The sequence below is a fragment of the Argentina silus genome, assembly GCF_951799395.1.
Source record: "Argentina silus genome assembly, chromosome: 8".
Classification (NCBI taxonomy): Eukaryota; Metazoa; Chordata; class Actinopteri; order Argentiniformes; family Argentinidae; genus Argentina; species Argentina silus.
Genome location: NC_139662.1, coordinates 14528997 through 14548953, shown reverse-complemented (window position 1 = coordinate 14548953; position 19957 = coordinate 14528997). Strand labels below are relative to the sequence as shown.

The following is a 19957-nucleotide window of genomic DNA, read 5'->3' as shown; positions in this document are numbered from 1 at the left end:
TCTGTTCACCAACTGTCATTCAATATTATGTAACTGTATTATGTATTATACACTTTCAAAATATGAATTACATAATTTCTGACTGATAAACGAATATCCCATCTGGGATTAAGACGTGTCTATATTCTATTGTACTCTATTCTATCATTCTATTTTATTATATTCTGTTTCCTATTTCTTACATTTTATCAATAATCCAAATACTTTTTGGTAAATAATCTTGAGAAATAAAACGAAAGGGGCGGGCTCCAAGAGAATGACAGTTCATGACGCCAATGACAGGTTGTTGCTCTCGCTCAGCCAATCGAAATCATGTTATCCATCCACGTGCAAGTTTCGCGGCAAAAAGGATTTGGCGCGTAAACCTCAATCCCTTGTCCTGTCCGATCAGCTGGGACAATAACAACAATAACACAGCCGTTTTGGGGGTCAAGAGACCACTTTGATTGAATGACTGCAGTCGAGGGGACCGGTATAAGGACCCATATGCTTCGTCTATCGGATAATTTTGTTTTATCGGAATATTCACCAATATTTCAGTTTTGTCGGATTGCTTCCTGAGTACGCTTTCAAAAACTACGAGGGGCAGAAGAAGAATTGACTGAGTTCGCGACTGTAGCTGGCCAATTAACTAGTTAGCTTAGCATGCTAACTTGCCATATTTTGAAATATTGCATACTAGAACTGAGCTATTCTTCTGATGCAGAATGCAGTGTTATTTTGAGTCAAGAAGAGTAAGATCTAACTTGTTTTGGTATTTTGCTTTGTGACTTTAGTCGTTACTAAAAAGTTTTATTCTTTCTTATTCCCTGGAGGAAACGTATTTGTTTTTTCTAAATATTAAGCTTCGAATAGAGTAATTTAATCAGCTATTGATTATGTTCAAAAACTGCACCAATTTATTGATAGTCATTACTTTAGCACGCTAACAAGCTAGCTGTCATTGACAAAGGAGAAGGGAACAGATTGTGGTCAGGCCTTCTCGCATACTTACTGGACAGATGAAAGCAAAAGCTAGAAAAGCATAAAAACAGGCAAACTTGCTAACATGGTGCATGTCTTTCGTATTGTCTGACAAGCTATCCTTTGCGTTATTGCATGGCTGTGGCTGTTAAACTGCAGCTATGACAGCTGGCTGGGTAATATTGGAAGTCACTCGCTAAATATTAGCTACCATCATCAACTGGATGTTATTGTGTATGTATGGTATATTGATAGCTAAGCTAGTTAGCTTGCTAGCCACATGGACGTACAGTGAATGGAAAGTAGGCATAGTTTTAGTCAGCTAGCTCTTTTGTTTACGTGTGATTATCAGCAAGCTGAGGATATTAAGATTGTTAGACATGGTTAACCTCCTCAACTTAAAGCCAACTCTTCCAACACGTTTGCAGCGTTATTCACACACATTTGAGATGATGGATCACGTCAGTACCTGTACGTGTTAGTATCTAATCACAAACGCACTTGAGTTTTGCCCAAAACGCAACAGAGGGGAAACAAAGCACCCCACTGTGTGTGCGATGTCAGAGAGGCTTATATCAGGGCAGACGTCGGAGGATCTCTTGGCCGACTTCGAGTCTATTCTGAATGCGGGGAATTTTGACCTCACGCAGGACCATCAGATCGTGATTATCTCCACGCCGAGTAATGTTGGTATCAACTCCGCGGCCCCCAGCACGACAGGGGAGATCCTTCTATTCGCAACCCCCCAAGGCCCTGCGGATGTGGCGGTGCAAGACCAACGGAGGCCAACTCTGGGAAGACCTCCGGTAGGTTTATTAGGCACTATTGTGTGTGTGTGTGTGTGTGTGAGAGAGAGAGAGAGTGAGAGAGATGATTTCAGCACTTAAAAGTGTGTCTGTGTGAAGTCATGATGTTATATAATAACATATGTGTTTCAGGTGAAGAGGAAGTTGGACTTGGACAGTGATCACCAGTATGTCAGCACGTCTCGGCCTCCCTCCCTCAGAGCCCCGACGTCCACACCGGCTCCGCCCAGAGGTACAGACACCCTTCTTCATCCTTGTTGTGTCCATTAATGGAAAGTATTCACTGGGGGGAGCCCTGGTAGCCTCGTAAAACCAGCCATCTTGGGATACGTGAAGGATATGAGAAGTGAAACAGAATGTTAACTCGCCATATCTGTCTGGTTTTATGAGGCTAGAGCCGTGGTGAGTCCAGTCCAGGGGCAAACTGAATGCTGATATCACAGTACATTTGACACGTTGACTCCCGGAAATCGATTCCCCATTGGTTGAGTGTTGTAGACAGAGACGTCTCAAGTTATTGCCTGACTCAAAACAACTCATGATCCTGAGATGAGATGCTTTCAAGACATAAGAAAAACGTTAGTTATAATGATGTTGTTGTTCCTGTTTCCCTCTTCTTCTAGTCCCAAAGCCTTCGACGGAGAAGTCTCGCTACGACACGTCTCTGAACCTGACGACCAAGCGCTTCCTGGACCTCCTCGCCCAGTCACCTGATGGGGTGGTGGACCTCAACTGGGCCTCCCAGGTGTTGGAGGTCCAGAAGAGACGCATCTATGACATCACCAACGTCCTCGAGGGCATCCAGCTCATCTCAAAGAAGTCCAAGAACAATATTCAGTGGCTGTGAGTCTCAACTCCACGACATCAAGGGAGGCTGGTGGAGGTAGAAATCGGAGGACGGGTTCATTAAAATGCATGGAATGGAATGAGGACTGGGTGTGCAGTCACTATGCACCCCCCCACCCCCCCCCAACAGGGCGGTAGTCTGATGCCACGCTTTAGACCAACGAGGCTCATTCCTCATTCCATTCCATGCATTACAATGAGCCTGTTCTCTTCTACCTCCACCAGCCTCCACTGCACTACATCAGACTTTAGTTATCGATGATATGATATAGACACTCATATGTATATCATACTTTAGTTATAGATAATGATGTATTCCACCATAACCCTAAGTACAGTGTTAGTACCTACTAGTTACAACTGAGTCAACTTCCTTTTAATGCATGCATTAGTACTGTGAGTTTCAACTCTAGTAAATACATCAGGCTTTAGTTTTTGGTAATGATGAAGTACAACTTAGTAACAACTTAGGCCCCAGCCAAACCAAACTATGCTACCGGTTAATTACGGACTGAGCCAATGGTTTCTCTATGGGAGTCATCCATTGTTGGGCAACGGAGATGACAAGGGTCTGTCTGTGTCTGTCAATTAACATAATTGATTCCTCCACCTGTTGTCCCAGCTAGCTATCGCTCCGTCCATGGCGTCTAACTGATGTCTCTCTCAGGGGGAACCGTATCGATGGAGAGTCTGTCTCCCGCTTCCAGGAGCTGAAGAAGGAGGTGTCGGACCTGACCGAGGCTGAGGAGAAGCTGGATGAACTCATCTCCAAATGCAACCTCCAGCTCCGCCTCCTCACCGAGGACACACAGAACAAGAAATATCCTGTGTGTGTGCGCTTCTGTATGTGTGTGTGCGCTTGTGTGTATGTGTATGCATGTGTGTTAATGTTTTCATATCCCTATCTAGTCATATGCAGTTTGTAGCCTGTTTGTGGGACCAGTGTTGTGTTGTTTCTTTAACCTGTGGTTACGCTGGGGTATGTGATGTGTCAGGACCTAAGGAAGTCCTTTGACACCCCTGACCAGCTGTTGATGGTCATCAGAGCCCCTCCAGAGACCCAGATGCAGGTGTCAGAACCCAGTGAGGTACGTGTTTAACTCATTTAGTGCCGAGGGTGAATAAAGTTGCTCAAATTGTCAACATTCTAGAGTGCCAAGGGTGACTTTATTCACCAAAAATGCATAAACGGTGATACTTTATTTTGTAGCCAATCAAAGTGTTGTTGCTAGGTAAATACCACATAAAACACTTGGCAGGAATTCTTTGGCAGTTCGTGAGTGAAGGAACAGGAGCCATTGTTGCTGGCTTACAGGGCTATTCACCTCAACATATCATTTGACATGATTTTCCACTTACCTTGGTGGATTTTGTCCAATTCATTAAACTGTGAGATGAAGGAACCTGACTAATTGCTGAATACTGTGCCCTCCATAAGTATTGGAAAGAGGAAGCATTTGGCCTTCTTTTAGCTCTATACTGTACTCCAACAGATTTGAAATCAATAAATTACTGTGGGGATCAAAGTAGAGATTCTCAGCTTTAATTCAATGGTTTTCTCTTTCAGATTGTGTTCACCATTTAGAAAGTACACAATTTTTTTAACAAACTCATTTGTTAATTTCAGAGTCTTAATGGCTGTCTTACCTGTTACCTCTACCTGTCATGGTGAATGTGTTTGTTGTGTGCTGTCTGCAGGACTACCAGGTGTGTCTGAAGAGCACGCGGGGTCCCATTGACGTCTTCCTGTGTCCGGAGGAAGGTTCAGGGGTGTGCAGCCCTGTGACCGGTACCAGCCCATCTAAACCCCTGGACCAGAACCAGACCCTGCTGCCCATACAGACCTCTACAGGCCCAGCAGAACTGCCACACAACAGCTCCGCGCAGGACGTGATGTCATCGACGGCATCCGCCTCATCACAGCACGACTCCTCCCCCCTGCCGTTGGGAGGTGAAGAGGGTAAGCTACGCTCCTCCAGATAAGTATCAAATAAGCACGACAAGCTCCGCTAACTTTTCAGCCTAGCTCAAATTCGTAGACAAATAAATGCAATTGGCTGAAAGAAGCAAAATTGATAATGAATCAAATAAGCAGTACACTTTCCGGTAACTTTTCGGTCATACGTTGTCACCAATTCACACAAGACGGAGAGCTCCATCATTTGTGGGGGACAACATGTTTACTGTACACTTGTTCTCTTGTCTTCTCCTCAGCTTTCATGGAGGCTGACCCGTTCTCCAACCTGGGAGAGATGCCAGACTTTGACCTTTCACCGCTGTCCTCGGAGTTCCTGTTCGACCGGAATGGGGAATGTTTGCCCCTCCCATTGGACGGCTTCATCAACCTGTCCCCGCCCCAAAGCCACGACTACCACTTCGGATTGGAGGAGCACGAGGGCATTAGCGAACTGTTTGACTGTGACTTTGGGGACCTGACACCCCTTGAGTTCTAAGAGGGCTGGTGGGTGGGCGGGGACACTGGAGAGTCACCAATAAGGGGGGGGGGGGGGGGGAATCCACAGGCATAAACATAATGGTGGCATCTCTCTCTTCAGCCACACTTGCACCAATCCAATGCTTTTAAATGCAGGGAGGAGCCAACGTGTTCACGCTTCTGGGTGATGGGTAGAAAATCAGACTGCAAACGCAGTCTAGCATCAGATAGCTAACTTGACTTGGGACTAGTGGACTACAGGAGTGATGTCACCTATCAGAAGACAACATGGCCGCCCCACCCTCGCTTACATAGCAGAGCAACATACAAGTGGTTATTATACAGCAGGGGAGGTTGGTGGAGGTAGAAATCGGAGGACGGGCTCATTGTAATGAATGGAATGAGGAATGGTATCAAAGGCTCATTGAAATGCATGGAATGGAATTAGGATTGGTATCAAACACACAGTTTGTCATTGTTTCAGAATAGTTGTTAAAACTATGTCACCCACTTGTTAATTCTGCTTTAAGAAATAACCTTAAGGTCCCTACAGCTATGAGCCTTGAAGCCCATGGCTGAGAGCTAACCATGATGTGGTTTCTATGGGAGTTTGATACCATTCCTCATTCCATTCCATGCATTACAATGAGGCCGTCCTCCGATTTCTACCTCCACCAGCCTCCCCTGTTACACAGAATTGTACAGCACTTATTAAGGTCGTCAAAGCTTCTAGCGAAGGAGAGTTTAGCTTAGCTAGCTAGGATGGCTATTTAATTTATTTATATGAATAACGTTTAAAATCTTTTTGTACTGAGGATGTTTGTTTATTTTTTCAGGTGGATTTTGTACAGGTGTTTGTGTGTGTTCAATGGGATATGGATTTGTGATAATCAGCTGGAATATTAGCACGGAAAGCTAATACTGAATTTGTTCTCCTAGTTAGGCGATTAGCCATAGAGGCTATGTTTCAATGTCCACGATAGCGTGTCACTTGGGGACCTTTACTTTACACTACAGGGCCGACCCGAACCACACTGTGCTGGCTCGGATATGTTTCATTCACATGGTCCCTTTCATCACTGTTACAGCAACTATGGTGGATGTGTCACCAGGCCAGCCCAGTACAGCTCAGCTTGGTTCGGCTCTGTAGTGTGAATTAGGGTTTAGTATACATGGCCGATACTTCTATATCTCTACAGTACATTCTATATGGAATGCTATTTTGGATATTGGAACATGGCCAAATAGCCTCAGGTTAAAGGAACAGACACACTTAAAGTATGTAAGCGTTGAGTTCAAAGATGCATTTTAAGAAGTGACACTTGAGTCATAATGGCAGGGTATAGGTGAAGGGACTGACTAACTGCTGAATAGATACAGTAGGCTTGGTGAAGGGACCTGACTGACTGCTGAATAGATCAAGTTCAGAGGAGGGGTTGGGTTTTCATGCCTTAATATAAATAAGATCCATTTGGTAAGTTTAGTTACCAACCAGGGAATCTGATCTCCTTTTAAACCCACTCTAAGGATTGCTCTCAAGTATGTTATCATGTTGTTTTATACAGTGTACTTAATTGTTAGTCAATACAGTATGTCACACCCACAGATATGGAACAATCGAAATCAATGATCACATCCACTCTATTCTGGTCAAGTATTCTGCTGAGTGTTCTATTCTGGTCAAGTATTCCACTGAGTATTCCATTCTGGTCGAGTGTTCTATTGAGTATTCCATTCTGGTCGAGTGTTCTATTGCTCTGTTCCAATGTCCACACTACTCTACTATATAGATTGAGGTAATGTATGGGCCATGCATTCTAATGGTGATGCTATTGTGAACATTGGAACATACACAGAAGTTCTAACATGTCGGTTCATTCTTGTTTGTCGTCACGTCTTGGGCTCTGAGACTTGTCCTGTAATGTCAGTGTACCACAGCCTAAAGCATACCTACCGTATAGGCCTTTACTTGCTCTCAACACTGTTTTAACTTCCTCTAAAGCTACTTTGCGCCCACTCTTGACAGGTTTTTGCATTCCTCAAGGATGTGTGTGTGTTTGTGTGAGAATATTTTTATTTTATTGTTAAGATTTCATATTTATTTAATTGGGGTGTTATTGTGATGCATTTTATTTGGTACAGAGAGAATAATTTGTCAACAATTTGAGGGAGGGGGGGGAGGTCTTACACCAAGGTGTAAATAAGTTCTTTATTCTAATCACAGTTACCAGCAAATGATGCAATAATCAATGGAAGTTGTAAACAGACAAACAAACATTTGCTGAATACAGACCTTTTTGTAATTTCCCCTTTCTCTATATTTGTAGCGCTTTCTTTGATAACATTTAGATGTTTACACCACATTTATTCAAATGTACAATGTCTTTGCCCTCTTCTTGGCCGTGCGAGTGCCTATCGCTGTTGCAGACCCCTTCATACGCTGTGTTTAAGGCACATTGATGGTAGCGGTGGATTGGTTAGAGACATGTTAACATTTGTAAGTTAAAAACAAATAATGTCTGTGTGTTAATGTCCTTGACTTCAATTTAATCCTTTTGAAATGGCAGCTGAACTAATTGATATTTTTGCTTTGAATGTTAAATGTTTTGTTTTGTTTGTTTTTTCACAACTGTTTTCTGCAGGACAAATGTAGTGCCTTTGTAAAACGTGTTTTATAAGAATCAAAATCAGGACATACAGTATTGTCATACAGTTTGGTGGATGGATTTGTTGTGTGTTTATCTCGGATGTTATGTTCGTATGAAAGTGATATAATCAAACAGCTTCATTTTTGACATCAGCCACTTAAGGGAACCCATGACTCATCCAACTTTACACTGCAATCAATTTTCACAAGATTCTGCTCTTTTTAAAAAAATGTTACAGAATTTATATTTTGGGGTCAAAATTTGGTGGTGAAAGAATGAGAAATGTCTACTTGTAGATTATGAGTGGTTTCAACCAGTGGCCTTTGTATCAAGTTTGTTTTTAAATGAATAAAAACATTTTGATTTGATCCCTCAACAAACTGTCTCAGGTTTTTTCTTCTCATGTCATAGCGAGATATAAACCTCCACACACATTTGTTGTCTCACTTTGTTCAGAGTTTGGGGCAGAAGGTATCCTAGCTAGAGGTTAGCGAGTGTGTTAGTACTGTGTGTTCACGTCAGGGGAGGCTGGTGGAGTGAGAAATCGGAGGGCAGGCTCAATGTAATGCATGGAACACATCTGTTTGATACCATTCCTCATTCCATTCCATGCATTACAATGAGCCCGTCCTCCGATTTCTCCCTCCACCAGTGTCCACTGGTGTGTTCATGTTCATGTAGGGTAGGCCTATATTTTTTGAAGGGCGGGGGCGCTACCATATCACTGACTGGTAGGGAGTGTTTCTAAGACAGACGGTGTGGGTGGACAGTGTACTGCAGAGATAAGAATATGCTCATGCATGCATCATGCATCATTCTGCTAGCCTAGCAGAAAGGTACAGAACACATACATAGGTGCATGGACCCCCTCACTGTTAATGTCATTGTTCATAGGTGTGGAAATAATATATCTAAAAATAACAAATACACACCCCAAAACACACACACTTAAAAACTGATACTAGCCTTGATGCAGCATCTATATGATTCTTTCTGAATCTGCAAGCTGTCACATGTTGTTTGGGTGTTTTTCGAGGGGACCCACATGATGTTTATTGGGGGGGCAGGCTCATTTAGATATTGTCCTGGTTATGCAGTCAGGATCACCTGATAGAAGTTTATTGTAGCCTAGACTAGTGCCTGTCTGTATATGGCAGCATTGAGCTGCCTCAAACTCAATGTTAGACCCATTGTCTCTTAGTGGAATGAGAGATTAACTCTTCATACAGATGAATAATTAGCCTAGCTGAAGCTTGACCAATGTGGCACAGTGAGCGCTGCACACAATGGTCTAGGTTGGAGGGGAGACAGGAGATGGACATATTTCTACTACCAAGGTGCAGGTCACAAGAGTCTGCTTAGCAAAATATGATTTCTAGCTAATGTATATTTCTAATGATTTCTTATATGACTTGTATATGATTCCTGTTATGATTACATTTCTATTGAGATATTGCCTCAGGCATAGCTGTAAACATGCTTAGCTACTATATTTGTTCCTGTAATAAATCACAGTTGTCTCTAGTTATGATATTTTTAAGACCACTTATCTAGTTACACAATCTTCAGCATAACAAGTTCATAAGATATGAAAAATGCACAAGCAAAAGGAATGGAATGCAAATAATTTTTTAATGAGTGATTGAAGACGGCTACTGGGTCTTCTTGGAGCGTTGTTTGAATGGACAGCAGCACAAGCCAAGTCTGTTTGCAGCCGTGAAAATCCTCTTGAAGAGGGAATGCTTCTGTGTCTTAGTAGCTCCACTCTCCTCACGAGGAGTCATCACAGCTGTGGGCACTGTGCTGGGCGCTAGAGACAGGAGAGAGAGTTCATATGAGCTTCACTAGGCCTATAGCTACAGAATAGAATACTTTATTCATTTGGTTAGTGTGTCCTTGGTCTAAGTGTTCTGTATGTTGACTTACCTATGCTGTGTCCATGGGCAACCTTGATGTCCTCCTGTCCTGGGGCTGGAGGCTGGACACCATCCTGGTTGCTCTTCTTGGAGCACTACATTAGTTGTTACAGAAGAAGAATCAATGACAGAACAGATCTCTTAAAACTCCATTATTCCTACAACAACAATGCATAGCTTGCCTGATGTTTTATGATACACTGGTAAGACTTGCTTACATTACCTTTACATTACATTTCCTTAATGTAATGTGGAATTATGTGAAATGTGGCATTCTTATAAATTCACTGTATATTTCTGTTTTACCTTGTTCTTCAATTTTGAAAGGAATCCAAATTTCCCTTTCTTCTTCTTCCCACTAGCATCACTCTGAGGCTTTGTGAGTGAGGCTGTGGAGGCTGGTCTGGTGTCGGATCCTATTGACAGGATGTCCATCACCTGGCGGACCATGGCCCTGGAGAACAGACTCACTGTCTCATTGTAAATCTGTGAAGAGCTGATGGACAGCAGGCTCTTGTGGCTGGAGACTCTGGTCGGGGCGTTGCTGTTAGAAGCTTCCTCCTCCATGCTCCATGATGAGGGAGGGACTATCAGGGGAAGAAGCAAACGCTTCACTGACTCTTCCGCAAAGGAATAGACCACCTCAGAGCAGAACATCCCACGCTTCTCTGTCCGTGTCAGTTTTGACAGAACACTGTCGGACGCACTCTTCCCAACAGCCACTGATAGACTGCTGTGCAGTGACATCAGCCCCTGGAGTTTGTCCACAAGGGCGTTGGTCAGGGTACGGATCTTCCCCTGGGATAGCAGCTCCTCCAGTCTGCTGAGGTTGGCTCCGGGAGAGGTGACCTCTAGGAGAACCTCTGGGTCCATGTGGTCCATCATGACTTTCACCACGTCAGCCATCAGCTGTTTGGAATCACTGATGGAATTCTCCAGAACAGTTTCATCAGAGCTGTCATCGATGGTCGTGCTTCTGATGATGGGGAAACTGCTTTCTCCTGGAAGCTCAGTGGGAGATGGAGTTCCAGGGAGAGTCAAAGACACATACTCAAACATGGACTTTGACCTTGTGCTTTTGCTGGACGGTGCAGACTGAGAGGAGGCGGCCCTGAGCAACTCTGTAGCTAGTAGCTCACCACCCTCACTGGAAGCTCCATCACTAAGCTTCCAAACAACAGTATCTGGCTCAGTGAGACTACCCTCACTACACACCATCTCTACTTTCTCTAGCAGAGATCCTACAGCACTGTGCCATTGTCTGAGCACCACTGAGGTCTCCATTTCCTCTGACTTTGCCACCATGTCACCCTGAATGGCGACCAAGACCTGGCTAATGCTGTCTCTAGCCTTAGCCATCGATGCACTTTGGCTTTGTTCAGCAGCATGCTTCTCACTCTGAGAAAAGAATTCCCGTAGCTTCCTCTGCAGATCTCTATAGATTATCTGTGCTGTAGACCACAGTCTCAGCTCCGACACTTCATCAGCACTAAGCCCACTAGCCTGTGACACAGAGGCGTCGGAACCTCCCACACTTCCCCTGAGGAGCACAGAGTATGTGGGCAGCACAGTGGGACAGGGTGAGGACTCCTCGTCCTGGAACAGGCTCTTAACGCCGTTCACAAACATGCCAACAAGGTCTATTGCTGAAGAGTCAGCACTGGCAGGTGACATAGAGGAGGTGGTATCCTGCAGTTGGTATAAATCACACATGTTAAGGCCACTGGTAGTTGACTCAGAGTGGTGGGAAGAACTCCCCATGCTGGGACAGCATCTCTCTGATCTCATGAGAACATCTCTCACTTTCTCAGTGGCTTGCCTCTGAAAGTTCTCATTGGACAGTCCACTAACGACTGCCCTGGGAGACACGCACAAACTCTCTGCTGAAGATGATGAGGAGGCAGAGTACTCCTTTAACCATGCTAATACGTCCTCCACAAACTCACAGGCAGCGAGGGACTCATCTGACGCCCTTGTTCCAGCTGAGGCTGTCCGTTTGTCCTCTGTCTTATAAAAGACCAGAATCTCGCTCAGAACCTCTTTGGTGCTGTAGTCCAGTTCGAGCTGGCTCACCGCAGGGCCTTGGAGAGCCACCATTGGTCGAGAGCTTTCACTCTGACCTCTACGGAGCTCTCCTACAACGGGTAAGACAATTGTTGGCAGCAGAGGCTCACTCTGGCAAGACTCCCGTGACACTTGTGTCAGAGCAGATCCACGGATAGATCTAGCATGGTCTATGGGCAGTTTGCTCTTGAGAGATTGTGTGCGTTTAAAAGAAAACAGCCGTGTGTAAAATGCTGCCAGCCTTCTCTGAAGCCTCTGAATTAGATTCAGGGCAACAGGCAGAGATTCCTCCTTTGAAACACCAGGCCCAGCTGAGTGAGTGATAGACCTCATGTCTGCCACAAACTCGTCAATAATACCTGAGGCCTCCGTATTGATATCTATATCCATGCTGCTGTGTAGACTGCAGGGGACAGATATACTCATTGCAGACTTCAACAGCCACTCACTAACGGCCTCTGTGGCCTCACATCTAATGTCCTCATTAGAGAGTCTATCTATGCTAGAACAACGGCTGACCCGAGGAAAAACATCCTCTAAATCCTCCAGATACATGTCACCACAGAGTGAGGGGGATTTTGTCATTGGATAAACCTCAAGTCCAGATAGGATGTCTTCCACAAACATACCAGCCGCTAGGGACTCAATCGAGGACTTCCTCCCGACAGAGAATGAGGACTCTATCCTCGCCACCTCAGTTCTGAATGTGGCTGCAAGTTCACCAATGACTTCCTTTGTGACTGCTTCATAGTTGCTGGCCTGAGAGACACTCCTGGACTTCAGGGATGTAGAGCTCTCATTATGAATGGAGGCAAGTTCCTCATCGCTGATGTCTAGTAGTTCTAGAGTTGGTTCCGCTCGATTGGTTCCGCTCAAAGCTGAGGCCCTCCCACTTGTGACCGACTCTCGCTTGAATAACTCAGTCAATTTCCTCTGCATGTTTACAAACATCTTACGAGTAGCAGAGAACATTTTGTTTCTATTTTTTTCAATAGACGCGTCCAAATCTGTGGTCTGAATGATGTCTTGAACATCAGACACAAAGGTGTCGATGACGTGAGACGCCTCCGAGTCTAAATCACTAGGAGGTGGGGAGATGGTCATCGCAGCGGCCATGTTGGCCTGGCCAGTAATATCACTAGTGGAGCCAGACGGTGAACAGCAGTAGATATTCCTGCACAGAATCGCACCCACGGCCTTGGTGGCTTTGGAGTGAAACTCCTCACTCGTAATAATCCTGAGGTGTTGTCCCACACTGCGAGAGGACAGACGTCTGTGCTCCGTTCCAGCAGAGGAGCCCTCCTGATCAGAGACCGAGCTGATTGTCTTAATTTTTTCAGCCAACTGTCTGAGCATGTCAGCCGCTTCCTGCATGCCCCCCTGATCTTCTGTGCGACATGACTCCACCGTCTCCACGATGGCAGTCATGACGTCGGCCGTCATTGGCACCAGGTTGGTCTTGGAGGTCACCTTTGGCACCACTGGTCCGGTGATCCCAAACTCCTGGAACTTGGTGGACACCACGCGCATCATCCTCCTAGCCGCGTCCATGGAGCTGTCCCAATCACAAGCTAATGGGGTGGACTTACCCGAGCTTGATAATGTGATTATCAAGGAGACGTCAGAGTTCACCTGCTTCAGGACGTCTCTCACCAGACCTCTGGTCCAATCAAATGAGCTAGAGGAGATAGAGCCCACTGATTGGAGTATGGTGTCCTCGGTGATCCCAAAGAGGACTCTGAGTGGATCATCCATGGGGGGCAGCGAGGTCTGGGAACTTCAAAACAAACACAAATATTACATTCAATTAAATTGAATGCAACTTTATCAATCCCTGAGGGATGAGAGCATAAGAGTTATCACATTGATGGCTCACATCCGACTCTGATGTAGTAGAGAGAGATTTGACCTTTTACAGTATGTACAGTACTCATTCTGATTATTGTTGGTATTTTGTCTATGGTCAAAACATTCCCTCACAAAAAAATCATTGTAATATCAGCATTGATCAAGTCTGTAACACTTTACTGTGGAACAAACATTTGGTTCTAAAATTTAAAAAAAAGTAAAAAAGCTTAGTGTGGGTTTACAACCTAATTTAAGTTATTTGTTATGGTCATTACATCGAGGCGTAGCTGTGATCATAACATACCTCGCAGAGAAAGACCCTGGAGTTGACGTGCGGGTCCCACTGGCCGACTTCCTCAGTTCCTCCGTCGACTCCTGCTCCCACTCAGTGCCTGAAGGGAAGGGGGTCTTCACCCGCTGGCTGCAGGTGAACTTTGCGCTGCCTCCCCTCTTAGGGAGGTCCTTCTCCTGCCACCTCAGCACCCTGGACTGGGACTGGGCCTCTCCTTCCTCCAGAGATGTGATGGAGGAGAGTCCTGACCCACTCCGAGAGGCTGCATCCCTGGCCTCATTCAGCTCTATGACGCGCTGTAGAGTTGGGAGGAGGACCTCTATGGCCGTGTGGGCGATCAGTTTTACTATCTTCCGGCACGTGACGTCAAGCTTCGCCTTGTTCACCTGTGTTCATTCAAAAGAGAGTGAAGAATTAGTTTCTGAGGCTGTGATGTGAGGTGTTCAGCTTAATGAAGATAATCATTTAGATTCACTGATTCAACACAAACACTGGTATGCCTGGTAATTCTAAAGTCAAATAATAAAACATCAAATTCACTTACAGGGTCTCTCATGCCGTCACGGATCACCCTCCACTGCCTGATAGAGAAACAAGTCAACATTCTCAGTTGTTTGGTCTTGGCTCAGACTTGTTGTACTGTGTATGCACAGGGTGTGAAATATTGGGTGTGTGCTATTGAAACATAGGGAGCATAGATACAGTAGAGCGCATAATACTTACTTATCAGTGAGACCCTTCAGAAAGTTGATCAGGATGGGGAAGCAGTCCTGATCAATGTTGATGTTTGAGAGGGCATCAACCCCTCTCAGACCTTCCTCCTCCAGCAGCTTGATGACTGCTGCTCTGTCCTCATACTTGTCCTTCGCTCCGGATGAGGAGGACGCCACAGAGGGAGCTAAAAGAACCAAAAAGAGAGGAACCTGGGGTTTTATTGCCACCTATGAAATATAGTCTGTAGTACATTGAGACAATCAATGGTTGTGTTACAATATTCCCACTAGCATAGCACTATGGAGACATTTCCAGGCCTAGTATGTGGATATTGGAATGACGTTTAACTCATTATCATTGTCTGTGATTAGATGTTTAATGGAATGAAATACATTTTTTCTTCTTATCAAGCAAGTCTTCAAATAGTCAATATGGGGACACTACAAGGAGAAGTAATGTAATAGAAAACCCTCTCACCTGCATCGTTATTGGTGCTCTTCTCAGCTGAAGCCCTCTTGCCACTATTCTTCCTCTTCACCTGGAACACAACAGAGTTCAGATCTCACATTCTGGTCAACTTGTTTTGTGAAGTCAAAGTAGCTTTGGATGGGATCACATAGAAAAGAATTACAATTATATTCAGCCAGAAGGGGGCAGCAAAGGGCTTGTTCTGTAAATGTTAGGATAAGGCCTACAGGTGGATGTATAGTCCTTTGACAGGACACACAATCTAATGTAAAGCAGAGATACATCAAATGATCTGACTTAACCCCAGGGGTTAAGTGTTACATGTGCTAATCTATACTGCTCTTCTTGACAGTGCTGGATAGTAGGCCTATTGCACTTGACAGTGCTATATACAGTACAATAGTGTTCTTGACAGTGCTATACAGTACTATACTGCTCTTGACAGTGCTATACAGTACTATACTGCTCTTGACAGTGCTATACAGTACTATACTGCTCTTGACAGTGCTATATACAGTACAATAGTGTTCTTGACAGTGCTATACAGTACTATACTGCTCTTAACAGTGCTATACAGTACTATACTGCTCTTGACAGTGCTATACAGTACTATACTGCTCTTGACAGTGCTATATACAGTACTATACTGCTCTTGACAGTGCTATACAGTACTATAGTGTTCTTGACAGTGCTAAATACAGTACTATACTGCTCTTGACAGTGCTATACAGTACTATAGTGTTCTTGACAGTGCTATACAGTACTATACTGCTCTTGACAGTGCTATACGTCACTATAGTGTTCTTGACAGTGCTATATACAGTACTATACTACTCTTGACAGTGCTATACAGTACTATACTGCTCTTGACAGTGCTATACGTCACTATAGTGTTCTTGACAGTGCTATACAGTACTATAGTGTTCTTGACAGTGCTATATACAGTACTATACTACTCTTGACAGTGCTATACAGTACTATAGTGTTCTTGACAGTGCTATACAGTACTATACTGCTCTTGACAGTGCTATACAGTACTATAGTGTTCTTGACAGTGCTATACAGTACTATAGTGTTCTTGACAGTGTTATACAGTACTATACTGCTCTTAATAGTGATATATACAGTGCTATACTGCTCTTAACAGTGCTATATAAAGTACTGTACTGCTCTTGACAGTGTTATATACAGTACTATACTGCTCTTGACAGTGCTATAGGCTTATTGCTCTTGACAGTGCTTTCAAATAGGTATCCTTACCTTTTCTTTATCCATATTCCGTCTGGTTTGCTCGTCCTTGTTTCCAGCGGTGAGATCACGTGTCCTCCAAGTTGTGTCAAAGTTGTGACTGACGACAAGACGCACCGTGGCTTTTATAGTGGCATACTCTATTACGTCATGGTACATTACGCGTGACGTCATAGTTATGTGTGATTTTGGGACGGGCGTTTTAAACACTTTATTTCTCTACCACTAGCGGGCACTTGGAGTCACTCGCTGGAGAAGTACAGTATGCTAAAGAGATTGACCAGCTCAAACGGTCCCCTGCCCGGATTGTAGGGTTAATTTCATGGGAAGACGTGGGATACGGTGGAGGCACTTGCTGCCGAATGCTAACGGCTAACGGAGAAGTGGACTCTGCCGTCCTGGTCCTGGTCCTACACCTGGGGGGCAACGACATGGGCTGGGATACATCGAGGCACGGACCTGGTGCAAGGGATGAAGCGGGACCGGGAGCTCATGGACATGTAGCCCGCAATAAAAATAATGTGGTCGGACATGGAAGCCTCGTCACTGTGAATGTGACTTACATTGTAGGCCTAACTTTTCTCTATAGCATTCACCTGCATGTAAGAGTCATGAAATCTGGATACAATATTCGTGTTTTTGTGTATTCTTCTCTGGGTCATGTTTTACTAATCCTTTTCAGATTACTTGCGTTGATTAATTTGTGGCACAAATACAATTAACATGATTTCGATAAACATTGTTCTCCAAATATGTTCTTTATCGACTTTGTCTAATTGTAGGCTATCCTCACTCCTGCTGAAAACAGAGTGCATAGAAACAATGAGAAACTCATTGTTCAAGTGTGATTTAATTATTATTATATTTCAATGAAATACCTTTTGTCAAATGATAAAGGGAAATAGACATATCATACAATATATAGCCCCACCTGCTCCCGTCGTATATTCATGCTCATATGAGGTGAGGTCACAGATCGTTCCCACCAGACATGATGCTGACATGATGACAAGAAAGTCATTTTTTCTATTTGCGGATAACTTTCACCAGCTTTGGAGGTATATTCGTGATCCAGAAGGTCTTAGAAGTGATGGCGCTCTACTGTTTAAAAGAAAAAAAAATCGATAGGAATAATACAATGAAAAGTCTGGTTTAAAAATACAAATCAATCTTATCTCAGATATATTTTACACTAGAATTCATACTTTATTGCATACTTTATTTCAAGGGACTTAGCTTGATTCTCTGTGTTGTGGCTGAGCAGAGAGATGGGACAGGAAGCGGCCCTTTTCGGCTCCACATGACCACAGGGTCAACGGGAGAAGGCTCTGCCAGTCTTACTTCCTTATGCTTGCTTCTTCCCCGTGTGTGTGTGTGTGAGAGAGAGAGAGAGAGAGATAAAGAGAGTGCGTGTGTGTATGTGTGAGAGAGAGAGAGAGAGAGAGAGTGTGTGTGTGTGTGTGTGTGTGTGTGTGTGTGTGTGTGTGTGTGTGTGTGTGTGAGAGAGAGAGAGAGAGACAGGAAGTACTGTGTCCTCTTAACCCAAAAAGCACAGTGGCTTTAGGACCAGTTTTCACACGCACTGACGCACACACAAACATAGCCTACCACTGAGGGACACATCTGCACCATCTCACCATCTCACCATCTGCACGCACACACACACACACACACACACACACACACACACACACACACACACACACACACACACACACACTCTGTAGCTTCAAACTATGCACCTTCATGTTCTGCTGAACTAGAGACTGGACAGCTGTACTGAACTATCAGGATTCAAAGGTAAGTTGTTAATATGAATAACATGAATAACAACAGTATGATGTGTATATTGTGCTGTTTTTATTTACCTTTATGTTACTTACTGCTGTTTTCATTTGCCTTTTCCTTTTTTTTTGTATTATCATTTTTTAATTAAACCTTTATTTGAACAGGGGCTTCCCACTGAGACCAAAGTCTCTTTTTTCTGGGGAGCCCTGCTTATGTTAAAATACATTACATTAAAATTACATTGCATTACATTAGGCTACTACAAACAATACATTACATTAATTTCTGTAATGAACACAATTCACACACAATTCTTAAAAAAACCCCACTTAATAGCTGTCTGAGATAGTACAGCGGATTGGAGGGTAGCAGATGTTCTTATTTTGTATTGCAATAGAAGCACTACATGTAGTAACAATATTATTTTATAATACTTTGAATATATATATATATTGCTTGGGCATTTGTCAAGATTAGAGGAAACCATTTCACACTGAGGAATCAGTTTGCCTTTTGGTTTCTAGAGGAAGCCACATGGTCACCTAATGTCTCACCCTTTGATACAGAATGACACCCAACGCCTCCATCCCACTCATTCTAAAGTCGGCCGAAGGTGACACACCTACGCTGGTGGATATGAACGCCATCAGGGACTACATCACCATCGTCCTCTACACTATGACCATCGTCCTGGGAACCACGGGAAACGCTTTGGTCATCTGGGTGGCGGGCTTCAAGCTAAAGCCCAATGTGAGTTTTTTTGTGTTATTATTTTTTAAATGAATTGTATTGTATATGTGATTTGTATTCGGTGTTATGTGTATATTCATTGTTTGTTTGTTTTATTGTACTTTCCAAGACAAATTTCCCACCGGGGGACAATAAAGTCTATCTTCTATTCTCTTCTCTTCTCTTCTCTTATCTTCTCTTATCTTCTCTTCTCTTCTCTTCTCTTCTCTTCTCTTCTCTTCTCTTCTCTTCTCTTCTCTCCTCTTCTCTCATCTTCTCTTCTCTTCTCTTCTCTTCTCTTCTCTCCTCTTCTCTTCTCTTCTCTTCTCTCCTCTTCTCTTCTCTTCTCTTCTCTTCTCTTCTCTTCTCTTCTCTTCTCTTCTCTTAGGTAACCAATGTGTGGCTGGTGAACCTGGCCGTGGCGGACCTCGTATTCTGCCTGACACGCGTGCTCACGCTGGTTAAGAAGCTCTTCTTCGACCACTGGCCCTTCGGGGACTTCCTGTGCAAGTTCAATGGCTTCTTCAAATACGGCAACATGTTCTGCAGTGTCTTCCTGCTGGCCGTCATCAGCGCCGACCGGGCGCTGTGTGTGTGGCGTCCCATTTCCACCAAGCGCCACCGGACGCTCTGGGCCGCCCGGCTGGTGAGCACCGGAGTGTGGATGATGGCGGCCATTTTGAGCGCGCCTTACTTTGCTTACCGGCAGGTCCACCTCGACAAGAACAACCTGACCAAGTGCTCCCTGGAAGTCAGCCTGACCAAGGGCTCCCTGCCAACTGGGGGCAACAGCACTAACCTAGTGTTGTACTCCATCCGCTTCCTGTGCGGCTTCCTGCTTCCTTTCCTGGTGATCCTCTGCTGCTACACCATGGCCGGGTTGGGCATTCACCGCACGCGCCTGGTGGGCAAGTCACGCCCCTTACGCATCCTGGCGTCGCTGGTCTGCGCATTCTTTCTGTGCTGGGCTCCGTACCACTGCCTCCTGCTGGTCAAAATGGTGGACAGCAGGAGCGCTGTGGTGAGGGTGTGTCTAACAGTGGCGAGCGGGTTAGCTTATTTCAACAGCTGCGTGAACCCACTGATGTACTTCTGCATAGGCCTGGATGTGAAGAAGAGGTTCAGCCTGGCCGGGGTGTTCCGTAGAGCACTGGCAGATGATGCGGAGGGCCCCCTGATGCAGTCCAATCAGA

The 19957-nt window shown here is 44.5% G+C and overlaps 3 protein-coding genes across 3 annotated transcripts in view; 2 read left to right on the top strand and 1 right to left on the bottom strand.

The window, feature by feature from the left end:
- Positions 1-419: 419 nt before the first annotated feature.
- e2f1 (E2F transcription factor 1) lies at positions 420-5068 on the top strand (the record flags this gene model as incomplete). Its single annotated transcript, XM_083675673.1, has 7 exons — positions 420-1769; positions 1902-2001; positions 2393-2612; positions 3283-3435; positions 3589-3703; positions 4314-4575; positions 4830-5068. The coding sequence occupies exons 1-7, from the start codon at positions 1521-1523 to the stop codon at positions 5066-5068; spliced, it is 1338 nt and encodes a 445-aa protein (XP_083531799.1). The 5' UTR covers positions 420-1520.
- Positions 5069-9341: 4273 nt separating this feature from the next.
- On the bottom strand, positions 9342-11050 carry LOC310809033 (uncharacterized protein). Its single transcript, XM_083676155.1, has 3 exons — positions 9920-11050; positions 9624-9708; positions 9342-9507 (listed from the first exon to the last, which is right to left on the bottom strand). The coding sequence occupies exons 1-3, from the start codon at positions 10970-10972 to the stop codon at positions 9350-9352; spliced, it is 1296 nt and encodes a 431-aa protein (XP_083532281.1). The 5' UTR covers positions 10973-11050; the 3' UTR covers positions 9342-9349.
- A 7552-nt stretch (positions 11051-18602) lies between these two features.
- LOC310808966 (fMet-Leu-Phe receptor-like) overlaps positions 18603-19957 on the top strand; it is a gene marked incomplete at both ends in the record, with an annotated part of 1423 nt that continues 68 nt past the window's right edge. The window contains 2 exons of the mRNA XM_083676063.1: positions 18603-18785; positions 19153-19957. The exon at positions 19153-19957 is cut by the window's right edge and continues 68 nt beyond it. Coding sequence (XP_083532189.1) covers positions 18603-18785; positions 19153-19957 — 988 coding nt within the window. The remainder of the gene's footprint in view (positions 18786-19152) is intronic.